This window comes from Apteryx mantelli, chromosome 8 (assembly GCF_036417845.1).
Source record: "Apteryx mantelli isolate bAptMan1 chromosome 8, bAptMan1.hap1, whole genome shotgun sequence".
NCBI classification, from domain to species: domain Eukaryota; kingdom Metazoa; phylum Chordata; class Aves; order Apterygiformes; family Apterygidae; genus Apteryx; species Apteryx mantelli.
In genome coordinates this window covers 18203605-18221462 of record NC_089985.1, presented here as the reverse complement: position 1 = coordinate 18221462, position 17858 = coordinate 18203605, and the positions used below count along the sequence as shown (strand labels likewise).

Sequence of the window (17858 nt, the reverse complement as noted above, 5' to 3'; positions counted from 1 at the left end):
ATTCTCTGCTTTGGTTCAGATGCCACAAACAGTGTATGGAACTGTTTTCTTCGTCTGGACCTGTTATCATTCTACTTTTAAACTCTTCAAAACTAATAATTTGGCTATTTCCCAAAACTCGTCTCTCTTCTGATGCTCTTTATTCACTTTTGTACCTGATTAAACCCAAACAATTGCAAAAATAACTCAAATTACTTGTACTGATAATTTTTTTCTGCCAAATCAATAATCTTTCTTCCCCCCCCTCCACACACACATCCCCCAACAGTGCAATATTTATTCACATACCAGCATACAGCCTCATTAAGAAGATTTCCTAAAGGAATGAATGCAAGAAAGTTGAAGCAAACAAAATCCTTTCCAGCCCCAAATTCAGACTGTAAAGCAGCTGTGATTTCTATGGAATTAAATGCAGTTCCCAGAACAGTTTTACTCCTGTAAGAACACAGAAGTCAAAATCTTAGAGTAATTTTACAATTATTAGCCAGTTCAAAGCAAGTATAAATTGAGCAAGTAGTTATTAAGCTTCTTCATTTTTTCGCCAAATCCCCGTGACAGTCATAAATGATAATATTTCTTATTTCAGGATGTTTTATCAAAGGAAGTCAATGACAGATCCACTTTGTTTGGATTTTAAAATTTAGAACAACCTAAGGTTGATCTGTTTTGAGAAGTGTGCGCCATCTCCTGGTCAGTAATATTGTCACATGCAAGCTAAAACATTTAGTCTGCGTATACTTCCTTACAGCATCCTAGTTTGAAACATTGGATTGACCTTGGGCTGTTTTAAACTGGAAGTTTAAATGTGACACAATAAATACTGCCTTTATTCACAGATATGCGTAGAAATTTAATTAAATATTAGCTGAACACAGAATTGAAGGCAAATATTCCAGATCTGGAATCCTCCACCTTCCTTCCCCTCACTTTAAAATGATCAAGCTACAAAGTATACTAAATAAAAAAATATAAACAAGAGGAAATTACACGGGAAGTAAGAAGTACCATGGTCCAAAAATCTTCTAATTATACAAACCATGCAGTGAACAGCAGAGATATTTTCTAAGAAGAAACTAATGCAGCTGGACTCACTCTCAAAGTTATTATAGTCACAGTTATGCTTATTAGTGTCCAAAGAATATTTACCAATTTTGAATTTCACATATATTTTAAACATACAAGGTATGGCAGGTTGGTATCACAATGTTTAAAAATCATTCTAAATATTGCATTAAAAATAATTTCTAATAAGCCATTTCTATTTATTGTGGGAGAAAATTATCCCACAAAAGATATTATTAAGTGAGCATTTTTTAATCATTCTGTATGACAGAGCACTGCATATCATTCTTCTTTCTCTGAAGCTCAGAAACTGAGCCTGTTATAGATTAACCTTTCCTCAATTCAGAGAAATTTCCCTTTATGTCTGGTCTTTCACTTTAACCAATTCAAGCAAATTCCAGATATTCAGAAGGTAGAATACAGTCAGCCCTTACACAGACTTTTTATTTTTGGAAAGCTGTGAAACTTTCACGTTTCACAAACACGAAGTCAGTTTCTATAATAACTGCTCATTCAAAGCTGCCAAAGAAATTGTGAAATATATCTGGAGTGAGGCCTTTTAATTAACCATCTCTTTACTCTTAAGTACCACCTTGGGTAAGATAAAATTATGTATTTTGGGTATGAGAAGAAACTCAAGAAGTTGCAGTGTGTAACTGTACTGCACCTGTCAGAATATGCCAGTCCCGTGCACCCTTCAACATTTCAGTCTTCAGAAGTCAAGAGTCTAACATTTGCTTACTAAGCATCTACACATACAATTCAACTCTACTTAGAAAAGCAGCTATCTTGGCCAAGCCACTGCCAATAACACCCGTGCTTTTTATTTCTGCTGAATAAGTCTGCAAGAATTTTTGGACAATAACTGCACATGAAAAGGGAGAATTTTTCCAGATACTGTGGGGCCAGATTACCATTCACAATGACAGATTTTTTTCAAAAACAGAATAGTCAGAGATACTGCTTTCAAATTAAGTAAATTCAGCTTCCAGAGAGTTACAGCATGCAAGTTATTTCCCAAGCAGCAGTTAAGAAGAAACTGGAGAAAATAATTGTGGGAATCTACCCATTTCTGCTAACGTACATTCAAGGTCATGGTACTTTTCCTCATTATTGAATTTCCTGACCTTCAACCATCTGTGACATATTTCAGTTTATCTGGAACACTATTTAATTTTCTCCCAGACTGACTATGTGCTCATCTTGGAAACAGCATCTGCAAATTTTATTCTATTAAGAAAAAAATCTGCCCTAAACCTAAGTCTGACTCATATTATTCAGCATAACAATGTAGTTCTGTGTTCTCATCAACTACCCTTGGAGCTAACAAAAGATTACCAAGGAGAATCTAGTCATAACTACTACTACATTTTGCTTCTTCATGGGGATTAATGCCTTCATTTTTAACACCTGACACTCTTATTCTAAAAATCCTGTGGTTTTGAGTGATCTTTGCCAGAACCATTAATTTACCACTAAATGAGAGAGGTGCTAAGGGGTAAATACTGGAAGGTTTAACTATGAACGTAAGTGCCTTTTGCAGCTCTAGTTAGCATACAGAACCCACCAGGCTAGAGCTACAAAAAACAATACCTTCATTACTTTAAACTTTGTGTGAGAAATCTGCAATCTAATTCTCTTCCTCTTCATTTTCATGTTCAGTATTGACCATCACAGCAGAACCATCACTGCTCAGTGTGACCTTGCCAGTAATAAGTTTGCATAACTTGTCAAACGTGCCACAAAGTTGATTCACTTTGGGAAATGAAAAGATTTTTGTAAGAGGTATATAAACCACATTTCCATTGACAAATGGCTCCATGCTTCTTTCAACAGCCAGTTTTTCAGGATCTTCTGAAACACAGTTCTTTGAATGTTGGAATTTAGATTTTATCTCAGCAGGACTATCATTATACTCCTCATGTTCTGATTTTAAATGGGCCAGCAGACTTCGCTTAATGACCTGTGCTGTGAAAACAACTTCACTGACCACTGCATTCTGCAGGTACTTCTCATCTTTAAGACTTGGATACACTGCTTTGAAGACCTTTACGACATACAAGAACATATAAAACAATTATCATTATCATAGACTCATATCTCAACAACTATTTGTTCAAAAGAGCTTCTAAAATGTCAGTATATTTTTGGATTAAATTCTGTTTTGTTTTTGGCTTTAAACATTTTCAGATAACAGGAAAATTAGACAATATCACTGGATTATTATACATCACAACTACAATGGCAATTAGAAAAGTTAACAGAACTTCAGAAAGCAGGCTTATATCTGCAAGCTACACTTGAAGATCAGTCAGGTGAAGATCTGCAATTCTTTAATTTTTTTTTAGTCATTTTCTTATTTTCCATATTACTGATCATCAGCATCTGGTGACAGTCCCACAGCTACGTAGATTCTGAACTGCTTCCAAACTGTCATGAAGAAACTGTGGCTGTGACTATGCCTTTTACTCTGTTTTCAGAGTGAAACATAAAAACCTGCTCTTTCAGATGCAGAGAATGCTAAAAAATCCTGCCACATCAAAATCAATCAACTGTGGTATGTTCTACACTGAGCTATACTCCAAGGGGATTAAGAAAACTAGGCAGACAACCTCGTTCCCACTAGCTTACCAGGCAGTGCTTTATACCACCAACCCACTACCACTAGTCTATGACAATTCCATATTACTTTCCGATTAGATCTTAAAATCCATTCCCCTAAAATGGTTACTTAATAAAACAAAAATTAATTTGATAGCCCTGTTTTCATAAGAAACACGTAAGATATAACGGTTCTCTTGTTTAAACTCAAATGGTGTTAATGTCAAAACTATGTCCATGAGGACCCTGTGACAGAACATAATGAAAGCAATTTTTAATATGATATGTCAGGCACCTAGACACATTTCAAAGTTGATTTTTTGAGGACTAAAAAGCACTTCAGTATTCTGATAAAGACAGCAGCAAATAGGTGAGATTTCAAACATATAGAATGTCTTTATAGCTTAGAAACTACAAAAGATGTTCCTATAAATTAAAATGAATTTCATTTCAGGTCACAAGTAACTTAAAGATACATATATATTTTTAAACAAAGATGTGAAATATTAGAATATGCTCACTGAAACAAATAATTCAAGTCCTCATAAGATCAAAAAAACCCCAATATATTTGTCTTTTTGGATTATTACTTAATGCTCAGTTATCCCCGAAAAAAAAAAAGTTCTACGTGGCACTTAATTAGATGCATTAGACTTTGCCGTTGTGATGTATTGCAATATTCAGCACAGTACTTGACAAAAACGTTATCTAATGTTACCTAATTTTGGATCTACAACAGTCCTGACAGACTTGTCCCTACCAGTGCAAGAACATAGAACAAAACTGGGTCCCTGCACCCAAAGGTTCAATTAGAGGCAACTATATATCATAGTATCATAAAGTACTAAAATATTAAGATATTCAGTCCAAAAAAATTCATTTTTTGCATATTCCTACATACTATTTTTCAAAACTCTAACACAAAACTTTAGTGCTAAAAGGACTAAAAGCCAGAAAGCTTTAGCATGTGCCAGTGGAGAACAGGGTACTTGGCAAGATCCCACGCCTCTGCAGAAGTAGGAACTGGTTACCTAAAACCACCAAGGTTCGGGAATGGACTACACCACATGCTGCAGAGAAAGGCAGACCACACGGCACAGGCCCTGTCAGTCCAATTTCAGCCGAATGCCCACCTTCTGATAATATATCTGATGAGGCCGTGCAGTCCTTCAAAACATACATTCCCTGTTAGAAGTGCATTTTTTATTGTTTTTGTTTGTTTTAATGCATCTGGAACAGTCTGTATCAAGTGCCAACAACCTTAACAGCCACATGATAGAAAAGAACGATTACAGGAACGATTATATAAACAGTGTCACAGGATATCTGGAGGAAGGGAGAATTTTCATTCTAGGGATAACAGCACGTTAAAATAAGAATGGTTATACATATTGCTATTTAGCTAATTATCTAAAAGTTAAAGGCCTGTATATAATTAGAAACACATGGACTTAGTGCATGTTACAGAGCTAAGGCCCAGTAGCAAGAGTAGATTGCAATGGTAGTAAGAACACTTCACAGGCAGATTATAGACTATTTTTTTAAATCCTCCTGTAGAAAGGAAACAATACTTACAGTTTTGTAAGCTGCTTTGGTGGGTTTCTCAAAATGAACACTTTCACTGGTTTGGGAATATTTTCTTACAAACACACCTATTTGGGTACAAAACCCAACATGCTCCATTCCTGTTGGTGGGGGCCCTACGCCAGTAAATTCCACTGAGTAATCGTAGCATCTAGCAATACCTAGTGCCCTGAGAAAAACAACATAAGCTGATCATACTAAATACTCACCTTTTAATGTGATAAACACTCACTCTCTTAGAGAAGCAAGATCCTGACCCTGTGAATGCTCAAGCACAGTTTCTTTAATAGTATTGCTCGCATGCCAGAAGATAAGCATTGTCAAAATTTTTGCTGTATCACAGCTGCAATCGTATTCCTATCATGCCCTGAATCATTTAATATCAATAATTTAGGTAACCAAAAATTATTATTTCTAAAATATCTACATAGAATATACATATTCCCAGTTGCTTACTCACTGTCTTAAAAACATTCAAAAATGAACTGTGTACAAAAAATAGCAGTTTTAGAGCACAGAACTACTTAAGAAGAACCCCTAAAAACCCACACACCTCCCAAAAGCCACAAGAGACTAGCTCACGGGGGGGGGGGGGGGGTAAGGTTTGTTGTAAATGTAGAAAGAACAAAGTCCACCAGCTCAAGGTTACAACAATGTACATGGCATCTAGATGAAAAACGATCTTGTCGTACTGTAAAACCAGTACAAAATGAGTGATGGGACCAGGAAGCAGGGAAATAAAACGGCACTACCTACCTGCTGCATTCTCCATGAGGAAGTACCGATTGAATTTGTATCTTACTACTTTTAGAGAATATTGCAATACACATACTTCACAGCACAAATTTAAAGACCTTCTCATGCTTACAGCTCCAAAAATATCGTTCTTTGAGGGATCTCAATAGTTCTAATTCATACATATCTAAAAGTAGAATCTAAATTTACTTTAATTACTTTAAGTCATATAAATAGTCTCTCAGATATTCATTCTACCACGAATAATGCAGGCAGGTTTTAGTATTATTATTCAAGGCAATATTTGTTCTTCAACTTTTTCAAAGCTATCTACTTAACAATCACTGCATACTTCAAAAACTAAAGTCTATGGAAAAAACAACCTGATTTAAGGAGCAGATTTCCCAAGCTACAATTTCTGGCAAAAATTTGGCAATTGAAGTAAGGCATCATTTACTCTAAATCGTATTTTCTTCCACAACTGCCTGAAACTTCAATGTTCCCATGGGATATATATCCCATTCTTTCCTTTTGTTTTGATTACACCTGCTGATATTATAGGGAAACATACCTTGTGCAACCTCTGTCATGTTCATATGCTTTGCATCAAATCTTTTGTTGTGCTATGATCCACTATAATGTCCTTAAATTTATTCAATATGCTCTGCTGTTGCGAATATTTGATAAATTTGCTTGCATACTCTTACATAAAAGTCCAGAGTAACAGAGTGAGCACAGTTCCGAGGAGCTTATGAAGCATTTCTATAGCAGGATATTATGTTAAAAGGCTTATTTAATACTTTATACTTTTACTGTATAAACTATAATAAATATGCATAAAAAGGGAAAACAAAGCTTTTAAATATTTTTGCAGAGTAGTTACAATAAAAGCAAGCCAACTTAAAAGCATCATAAAATGCAAAACTCACGGAGTACACTTAACTATTTATATTATAATAGTAAAGAAATGTTTCATTAAATCAGTAGTTGTGAAACTCCACTGACACAAAACCACATAGAGAAACCATACTGAAAAATTATAGCTATCCCTTTCTCACATTACTTAACATTCAAAGCTGTCAGCATATGACGTTCAGTAAACTCACCAGCTTTGAAATTCTGCTCGGTTCCATTCAAATTTGTGGTCTGGATGCCTGAAAAATGTCACTCCTGGAAGTAACGGGTTAAATTCTGAGTTTGGAGTAGTTATCACAACCATGGTTGGAGCCATGAAACCAAACACCACTTCAGGAAACTTTTCCAGTTCTGATTCTTCCAGATGCTCTATTCTGTAAAGCATAAGTTTTCGTATGTCCTTAAAAACACCTTACTATAGTTTTTTAATCTTCACAACAACTAGTTAAATAAAAAAACAAAACAAAAAAAACCCACAGCCCCAAAGTCCTATCTGTACCTTGGAATTTTAAGCCTAGGTCTGCAATATTAGACTGGCAGTGCAGTTTTTTGTCTGAAAAGATTTTCTCTTGCATTTTGTTCTCTTTCATGCATATTCTTTTTTCCACCATGAGCTAGCACCACTAGAATTTCTTAGTATGATTAATTTGAGCACAAATTAGAAGGCACCACCTTCTGCTACTCTTCTGCTTGAAAGGGTCGATCAGGTCTGTATGGAGTAAGGACCTTACATTCTAAGTTCAACCCTTGTTAACTTGGTGAGTATTGCAACACTTAAGTACCATGCCAAAGAAAAAATACAGCAAGAAATGTGGAATTCTGATCTACTTATAAACATTCATAAGCAAGAGGCTAAAGAAAGATGTAGTATGTTGGCCCAATACTCACAATTCAATGCATGTTATCAAGTCAAAACCACACATGCAGGGATCTTTGTGAGCAACTGAGCCATGATGCAACGTAACAGTTAGAGATCTTTCAGCTGGTTGCAAATAATCACCAGGAAGAGGAGACAACCTATGCCTACAGAAGTATAAAAAAAAAGTGACATCAAATTTTGCATGCAACTGTACTAGCTGATGTCCTACTTTGATACTTTGTAAATCCCCTAAAAGTTGATTCTTTTAAAGGAAAAAAATAATTTCTAATGCAAACAAGCAAACTCTTTTTGTGAGTATCTACAATAGGACATAAAGAGCAGAGGAGTTAATCCAGCAGTTGTCCTTCATGTTTGGAAAAAACAAAACAAAAAAATCCCACTGTACTCTCAAGCCTCTCTGAAAGCAGAGGATGCTGTAAATTCTGATAGTAGCTCAACTCTAGAAACACAGTAAAACTCATTAAGACATGCTTTATAAGGTTTTTTGGAAGTTACTAGGCAAGCATATTAACCTAATTTTATTTTCTAAATAAAAAAGAATGAGAACTGAAATGTATGTAAAAATTTTATTCTGAAATATGGTATCAGATAAATAAAACATAAGAAACATTAAATTTAGTAAAAGTTCAATTTTCTTCATCATTGAGAAAGCACAAACAGCAATGTCAGAATCTATATCCTACAAGTTAAGTAAATGCATATTAATCAGCTTTCAAGAGATAAACTTTGGCATTCCTCACCAAACTGCCTCAGGATTGACAGATTATATAAATTTCAAATTTTAGAGCCTCCTCAGCCAGACATAAAAACATTGAGCTAACCTTACCATTTTAAAAAGGAAAACAAGAATGAAATCCACACCATGGTCACCGAAGGAGTGTTACATACACATTTTACAGAGATCAGCTTTGGATCCCATAGTACCGTCACATATGAGCATACACAGAACTAGTAATACCAGCGCCATACAATGCTTTAGCACCATCACAAACGTGGTGTGCTTCCCAGATGCACGCACCTTCCGAGGCTTTCCGCGCCCTAGACCTTTGCTGCATTAGGCAGCGTTATAGGCAACGACAGCCCACAGTCTCCCTAGTAAATCCGACACAGCTCATAATGTAGGCAGTCGCCCAGCAGTAGATAACTCTGCATTTAACCTTGTTTAGAAATTCTTGACAAGAATGATGTCACATTCCACTAGGTCAAGCCAAATACAAACCTTAAATAAACATAATAATGCAAGAGCTTACATTTTCTCCTTCATCACATTCTCACAGATATCTAACCCAGCTAACACTTCAATGCAGCTGCAGAATTTTAGCATCCAGAGAAGAGTACAGTCAGCACATCCCAAATCTGCCACCTGTAAATTAATAAAAAAAAATGTGTAGATGTAACAATGTTAATATTTCTAAGTAATTTTGAAGACTTTCATAAAACACATTCTATATTTTTACCAGAGTAACATTTTTATGACAAAGTAAAACATTTCACAATTGTAACTAAAATATACCGTTTCATGCAACAGGATAAGCGACTCTGAAAATTATTTTTAAAACATAACATAAAGGTCCTACAAGATATTCTGAAGGGGCTGACCTTTTATTATTACACATATAACCCAGTACATGTAGAACATTCTACTGACTCCAGAGAAGGTCTTCCACATGAAGGCATATTCCCTCAAATAACTTGAAATATCACTTTGACTGTTAAAGCTGTAGTAACTATGAATTTGCTGTAGGTGTACATTGACCACTGCTTTTCACTCGACTACTCTCCATGCCATGCAAAACACTGAGAATAGGCTCACCAGCAGCCAGGTAAGTAGCAAAGCATCTACATAAAAACAAGTTTACGGTCCCAATCTAATGTTTAGGTGGCTGAGGACATTCCGACCACAACATCGAATATATAATAGATACCTTTTATTATAAGCTTAAGAAGTAGTTGAGTAGAACCCCAAACAAACCGCACCCCAATTTTTTTTTTCCCCCTCAAGCTCTCTGGAAGTCAAAGTTGAAGCACACTGCTCAGTTCTGAACGTGGAAATCCTGAGTTGTTTCTCTTACTTACCCCTACCCTGTGGGTAACCAGAAAGCTCCATCCCCCTCACCCTCCCACCCCACAAAAGAAGTTTTACACCTTAAGACAGGACTTTCAATCCTTTAAATACAGATACAACACTCCTGAATATGTTCAATTTAAAAACAGATCAGAATGCCATGACCTCCTGGACTGGATTAGCAGTTACTAGCAGTATGAGTACGTGAGCACACAGCTGCTGCATTTCTCATCAATTGGTTGCACGCTTCCTAATACATGAAAATTAGTTTCACAGAGTTACACATTGAAGATAGTGTTAATTCTCAGCTTTCTGTGTTTTTGACAGAGGTGCTGGGGAGGCAATCACATTACAAAAGAGCAACCACTACACAGCACTCCTTAATTTATATTTCCAGAGTACTGAAAACAAGAGTGCTGGGATATTTGGCCAGGAGGGTGGTGAGTGGGGGGCAAACTTCAAGAAAGTGGTCACTTCTCACATGAGAACATCCATGTGAATGATGAGGTAATACTGATACTGTACAGGGAACTATAAACCCCAGAAAGCAAAGGGAATCTAAGTTAAAAGAAGGGAGAACCAAAAGCCATAAAACCCCCAAAACATAAATTAAAACCAGAATGCCACCTACTCTCCAGAACAGGGTATTTTTCTTGTTTATAACATTTTTCCCCTCTTCCTATCAGTTAACATTAATTATATGCACTGCTGAAAAACAAAACAGGATCACCAGCAATGTCTGCTGCAGCAATTTGGTTTTAACAATAGTTCCTTAAGTACTGTTGTTTGGTAACTATGTCATGAGATTATCTAGGCATTTCCTATGTTCCTGAGACACTTTATGCATTTCCTTTTTTTTTTTTTTTGTATGTAAAATGCAAAAAGACAAAACATACCAACCTTCTTAGGTTTGTATTTCCCCACTAAATCTTTGATGAACTGGTAACGTTGTTTGTACAATGGAGGTGTGAATTTAATCATTCCTGTAAACAGTTTTTCTTGAACGTTCTTATCCATAGTATTTTGATAACGCTAAAAAAAAAAATAAAAACCTTATTTTTTGGAATATTTTATAACATCTCAAATTACATAGTTTGCTATTTCTTGTGCTTTTCAACTCACAATTAAGCAGAGGTAGGCCTGACCTCACTTCTATTTAAGAGAACATCAAAAATGTAAGAAGCAAAATTGGGCCTCAGCTACTTCCCCCCCCCCCCCATTTATAATGATGTGAGTATCCTTTTTATAAAGCAATTATAAATCATATACAATTATAAAAAGCATACTTCCTAATTTTCGTCGCTCTCAGTTCAGCACACCCAGCGTTTACGCAGACTACCGCAGATCTCCCTTAGCTCTTCGAGCAAGCGCAGGAAAGCGACGCCGCATCCAAGTACTGCTGTCCTGCCCCTCACCTCTCACTTGCCCTGCCCTGTCCTGTCCTGTCTTGCCGCTCGGGTGACTTCGTAGCCGGATCGGCGTACGCACGGCCCCACGGCTCACCAGCTTCGGCAGAGCAACGAGCGCAGGGCAGGGTCCGGCTAACCGCCGCCGTTCAACAGGCGGCGCCATCCGCGCTGCCCCTGCGCACGGATGGCACGAGCGGCCCGCTGCGGGGCACAGGCCGCTCTCCGCCTGCCCCGGCGCGGGGCACAGGCCGCTCTCCGCCTGCCCCGGCGCGGGGCACAGGCCGCTCTCCGCCTGCCCCGCAGCGGCGCCGGGCGGCCGCGCTGCCTCGCCGCCCTCTCGCCTGGGGCCGCCATTTCCTCCCCCTGCCCCCGCCCGCCTCGCCACCGCCAGCCTTTCCCCCGCGTCTCCCTCCATCTCCTCCCGCCGCCGCCGCTGCGGGGCAGCCCCCTCCCCGCCTCGGGGGGCGGCCGGGGGGGCACGGGCGGCCCCCGGCGCAGCCGCAGCGGGCGCCGAGGGGAAGGTCGCAGCTCTCTCGGGGCGGCGGCGAAAGCCGGGGGCTCCCGGGGCTCCGGCCTCCCGCCCGCCCGCGCCGCCCCGAGGGACGTCCTGCAGTGTGAGCCTCGCACCAGCACGCCCCTGCTGTGACTGATTGCCCTGCCGGCGCCAGCCTCCTTGCGTGCAGTCAAAGGGGGCTTTTGTGCCTCCCTAACCTTAGCACTACAAAAATTAGTAAAAAACGTTGGTACTCATGCCACTTCTTTGTACTGTCAGACAGGATCTGGGATGATTCAGCACAGTTCTCATGTCTGAAAATGTATTATTCTCTGTGGGGCGAATTTACACTATTACCGCTGGTCGTGACATGAAGTAAAAGAGCTGTGAGGAGGAGGAGTGAGGTACAGACTACAAAAAGGAAAAATAATGTTTTTGCAAGATTTCATTAAGTGTTCTTCACACAGGGGAGGAGGGGAAGATTTGTCTTTCAAAGCCACCAGCAGAAGAGGATGACAAAGTAGGCAGCTTTTCAGATTTACAGTGAAAGTGGAAAGGAAAGCTCAACTCCAAATTTCCCGTTGCTTTTTCTATTAACAAGTACGTAAAGTGTTTTGCTAATCATAAGATGGGACTGCTATATAGCAAGTAGCATAATGCTTGCAGTTTGTTTTGTATGCCTATGACTTAAAGGAAGGAGGGAGGATTCTGGTGGCAGTGGTGATGGAGAACATGTAAGTGTAAATTGTCCTAAAAATAGGATCAATACATTTCCTGATGTATCTTCCATATATGGATTATACATCTCATAAAGATTTATCAATTTAGAAAGTCTAATTTAATTGTTTTCAGAACATTTGTTAATTAAATTATAATTCAGTGTTCTTTATTTAGTTTTCAGAAAATACCAGAAATTAATATGCTGATACCTGCCTATGGTGCCTTAAAATCAAGTTTTGGCTAGCACTGTAAGCTTCACAGGATGTGGCCCAGACAGAGCATACGCAGTCAGCAGCAGGTTAGCTATGTTGTTTACTCCATAGCTAGCAAATGCATGCAAGCGTGCTTGCAAACTGAAAGTCAAATCAGTCTTTCAGCTGTCTCATATTATTGCAATTCTGTTATGTTTGAGCTTCTTTCTTTTTCAGGTTTTGGAATACAATAGCATTTATCTCATCTTCTTCTTTGTATTCATTTTTGTTTCTGAGTGGTAGAAATAGGGAATGGTCTTGCACAATTTTACATGTTTTTCTTCGGTTGTAATCAAAGGCATTATGTAGCAAAAGAATATGTAAGGCTGCTTAAGAGATTCTATTCCCAAGCACAGTTTGGATTGCGAACATTTCTTTTTTTTTTTTAATAGGTGTTGCAATATTATAAATTTATTTTAAAGTATATACAAAACCTGGTCAATTATTTTTAATAGGATTTCCCCCCGTCAAAAATTAAAGAACTGTACAACCAAATTTGGCCATGCACAAGCATTCTATTTGTCTAGGGAATAATTCTCATAAAGTCTCTTTGACTGGTCCAGTAAATTGATTTTATCTTTTACTTAGGTTTTGCTTTTTATCTCAGTTAGAGTTTGCTTTTCTAAGGGCATGAATTGACTAACTTGTGTGAAACAAAATAACCTTATGCTAGGTTGGTGCTCATGACTCCTGGTGGAGGCTCTTTGTTTTATAATTCAGTTTCTTTTTGGCAGTTGATTCGTTATTTAACCTTGAATTCAGTATTTCTGTATTGATTAGACTATATACAAACTGTGCATAATACTTTCACACCTCAGACAAATATTAAAAAGTTTGTTAATAAAAATCCTGCATTTCTTGGCTTAATAATACCATAGATTCTGGTATACTGTAAAATTCTACTCATAATTCAGTATGATATTTTAAGAACAAAAAATATGTAGGGAGGAACAGTAGTGAAGTTCTAGTATTTAGCAAAAGTAACTCCATAACACGTTGTGAATTTGCACAATTTTGATATAGCTTGCAAGCCCTCACCCCCAAAAGTATCACTGTTCATGAAACCTTCTTCAGAATTATCAGTTTTATGTTAATTCTGGACTCGCAAAGCATATCATCACTAAAATATCTTTCTCAATTGTTCCATGTTAGATAATGAAAATGGGTTGGAGATGGGAACTTGTGAAGATTGTCAGTGTGAAAGAGGTGGTGAGCACTATTAACAGTTTTAATCTGATAACTTGCTTTGACGACTCTAGTGTATTTGATCTCTTTTTCTTGCTACAAAAAGGTTCTGAAAAATTCCTCTGATTACTCCATATTACATCAGATAAAATTTGTTTGTATTACTCCCTCATTGCAAAAAGATAAATTCCTCTGATTTACTCTGTCCAAAGTGTTTATGTTATGCAGTGGTATACTTACCTAGCCAGCAGTCTCAGGAAAGCATAGAATAATTAAAGTTGGAAGGGACCACCAGAGGTTATCCAGTCCAACCCACTGCTCAAAGCAGGTCTAATTCAATCGTTTTTTTCAGGGAACTTCAGTTCAAAGATATTTTTCACATTACAATCTGCAATTTCAAACAGAATATTCAAGGTTTATTCAGTTTAATAAGCCCTCAAATTAAGGGAGTTATTCTTAGAGATTCTTATTACTTTTATACAGTATAGAAAGCAACAAATTACATAAGTATACTGAAATAAAAGTACTCCACACTAGAAAATCATGAATGAAGAAATCCTAAATTGCTGAAACTTATTTCTTACTTCAGTAATTGGGATGAAAACGAGAAAAACAGATGCATGCCATTCTTGTACTTTCCCGTTAAAGTTGAGATGCATATAATTGAATGTGATCGCTAAAGAAATCTAATGCAGCAACACTGCCAAAAGACACTACACCGCACTGACATTTGAAAGGAAAATACATACAGCAATACTGCTCAATCTGTAATTCAGGAGCCAACAACCATTCCTCTCAAACAAGATTCAGAGCATGTTTAATGACTAAATGCTACCACCTTTCTCCCCAGCTTCAACTTATAGATTAGGCCTGTTCTAGAAAAATTATAAATTAATTTGTGTGAATGGGAAGTGAGGTTAGGCTCTTACACCCAAATTGCCATCATCTTTTTTGTATAATTGTATATAGTTCCTTACTGTTTTGTGAGTCAAAAATTGCCTTTTGATTGATTGCTTTTGTTTTGTCTCTGATTCTGTATGAAGACCAGCTGGGATGCCTGAGGGAAGAAAATCTAATCTGGGACAAATGGTTGCACTTATACCAAAGGCCTCAGCATCACCAGCAAAGAGGGAATGCCTAAGAAGTAGGAAAATGCTATCTTATACAGAGGAAAGACATTGAGTTACTAGAACATATTAACTAAATATTCTAACAGGAAAAGATAAATGCGTGAATAACAATTCGGATAATAGAAATGATAACAGAAACACAGGATGTCTTGAAGTGATTATTCAACAAAAATGAGAGAGGTACTCAAAGAACTGAGTTCTCAACAACAAAAAGCACACAGCTTCAAAGAAAAATTACTACTCTATTACTTTTACTTTAAAAGGTAGTTGAATTAGCCAAATCACGTAAGCCATATGACAAGGCTGTAACTCAGAAGAACGTTTTTGCTATGATGACAAAATGAGAAGAAAATATGTATACAAAGCTCTAGAGGCATCTCTAAAAGCCCTCTTTGAGATTTGTAATCTATTGGGACAGACTGTCTGATTAAAAAAACAAGACACTTCGATATGAAACTGCTCCATAGCAAACTGTCCCAAAATAGGTTTACTTTATTGCTTTAGGATGCTTTTTTAGAATTAATTTTGTGATTTGTTCTTTTAATTTCATGTAAGATTAAGTGGATATTACTGCTGATGTGTTGAGGGTCAAGACTGTAGCATGCTGTAGTATAGAATTAATGTTCTCATTCTGTGGACATCCTTGGAAGTCAGATGACATGGGAAGAGTAGGCCAAGAGGAGGCTGGTAAAGCTATTCCTAGAAAACATAGGCGTGAAAGCAGAGACTAGATAGTAGAACAGGCAGTTTAGAGAAACTGTTAACTGTCAGAGTCCTGGTAAGAATGTCTTTTTGCTTTAGTAGGAGCACTGCCTTAAGGTATATTAAAGGGCCAGAATAAAGAAGATGAATAACTGTCTCCTAGGTGTTCAAAGGTCAATGTGTAATGAAAATGAAGAAATACTCTACTGTTATGTCTATTTATTTCCTTGTTTTTGAATTAAAATTTAAATTAGTTTTAAACAGCATTATGTAGAGATGTTATTTTCCATGCTTCCATATAAATGTATCCCTCCACCTGTTTCCTGAAAAGCTGAGTAATGTGGAACCGTTCTGTTTATGAAACTAAATTAATTTTGTTCTACTATGCAGACTGCAGTCATTTCAGTGGAATTTAGTTGATTTTGTTGCACAGTCATTTGATGTTTATAATCTCTGCAATTCTCCCATTCTAAATCTTGCATTGTCTCCCCTTTGTACTTCAGGTTAAAACTTGACATTGAAATATGTAACTAGTTTTTTCACTTTTTCAGAAACATGTAATTCAAAAACTATTGGAAACGTGTGAATAGTAAGACTTAAATGTAACTTGAAAATTCAAGGTCAGTTCACCTATCAGATGTATTTCAGTCAAAACTGGATTATTTTCTTTTCTCTCTTTCTTGTAACCATTTAAAAATAGAAAGTTATTTTCTTGAATGCAGCTGTTTGTTGTGTTTTGTTCTCTTTTGAGTGCATTCAGCTGAAAAGGCTCTGATGTATCCTGGGCACGCCACCTCCACGCACACCTCAACGGACATTCCCGGGCACGCCGCCTCCACGCACACCTCAACGGACATTCCCGGGCATGCCGCCTCCACGCACACCTCAACGGACATCCCTGGGCACGCTGCCTCCACGCACACCTCAACGGACATTCCCGGGCACGCTGCCTCCACGCACACCTCAACGGACATCCCTGGGCACACCGCCTCCACGCACACCTCAACGGACATCCCTGGGCACGCCACCTCCACGCACACCTCAAGGGACATCCCTGGGCACGCCACCTCCACGCACACCTCAACGGACATCCCTGGGCACGCCACCTCCACGCACACCTCAACGGACATTCCCGGGCACGCCGCCTCCACGCACACCTCAACGGACATTCCTGGGCACGCCGCCTCCACTCACACCTCAACGGACATTCCCGGGCACGCCGCCTCCACGCACACCTCAAGGGACATCCCTGGGCACGCCGCCTCCACGCACACCTCAACGGACATCCCTGGGCACGCCACCTCCACGCACACCTCAACGGACATCCCTGGGCACGCCGCCTCCACGCACACCTCAACGGACATTCCCGGGCACGCCGCCTCCACACACACCTCAACGGACATTCCCGGGCACGCCGCCTCCACGCACACCTCAAGGGACATCCCTGGGCACGCCACCTCCACGCACACCTCAACGGACATTCCCGGGCACGCCACCTCCACGCACACCTCAACGGACATCCCTGGGCACGCCGCCTCCACGCACACCTCAACGGACATCCCTGGGCACGCCACCTCCACGCACACCTCAACGGACATTCCCGGGCACGCTGCCTCCACGCACACCTCAACGGACATCCCTGGGCACGCCATCTCCGCACACAATGGACATCCCTGGGCACGCCGCCTCCACGCACACCTCAACGGACCTCCCCGCACGCGGAACAGGTGCGTCGTTATTTCTTAGCTTCTCAAGTTTACCCAGACGAGGAGCCCGGCTCCCCGGCTGCACCCCCGCCTCGCTACCAGCGACCACAGGGGTGCCGCTAGCCGAGCAGCCCGCGAAGCGCCCGGTTCCGCGCCGTTTAGCGGCGCAGGCGGCCGCGGCAGCCCGGCTCCGCGGCGCTGGCAGCGATTCGCCTCAGGGCCCGGCCCTGAGCGCTCTGCGTCGCTAGGCGCCGCCCCGGGCGGAGGTGAGCCTTAGGCGGGGGAAACGCAGCTTTTTTCGGCTAGGGGCGGCTCAGAAGCGAGAGGTGCCAGTGAGAGGGGCGGCTCCCGCCTCCCTCGCTCTCTGAGGCGCCGGCGGTGCGGCGCGCGCGGCCGCGCGAAGGCGCTGAGGGCGGGGGG

The 17858-nt window shown here is 39.7% G+C and overlaps 1 protein-coding gene across 1 annotated transcript; it reads right to left on the bottom strand.

Annotated features, from left to right (window-relative positions):
• Nucleotides 1–837: 837 nt before the first annotated feature.
• On the bottom strand, nt 838–11564 carry HENMT1 (HEN methyltransferase 1). Its single transcript, XM_013961285.2, has 7 exons — nt 11129–11564; nt 10743–10874; nt 9028–9140; nt 7786–7920; nt 7089–7271; nt 5239–5416; nt 838–3109 (listed from the first exon to the last, which is right to left on the bottom strand). The coding sequence occupies exons 2-7, from the start codon at nt 10857–10859 to the stop codon at nt 2693–2695; spliced, it is 1143 nt and encodes a 380-aa protein (XP_013816739.1). The 5' UTR covers nt 10860–10874; nt 11129–11564; the 3' UTR covers nt 838–2692.
• Between the last annotated feature and the right edge of the window lie 6294 nt (nt 11565–17858).

What these genes read in the sequence shown, in the direction of transcription:
- HENMT1 (XM_013961285.2), bottom strand. Translation starts at nt 10,859, where the DNA reads ATGGATAAGAACGTTCAAGAAAAACTGTTTACAGGAATGATTAAATTC. An exon ending in TTGATAACATGCATTGAATT is followed by an intron (nt 7,272 to 7,785) that starts GTGAGTATTGGG and finishes TATGCTTTACAG; the next exon opens with AATAGAGCATCTGGAAGAAT. An exon ending in CGAGCAGAATTTCAAAGCTG is followed by an intron (nt 5,417 to 7,088) that starts GTGAGTTTACTG and finishes TGTTTTTCTCAG; the next exon opens with GGCACTAGGTATTGCTAGAT.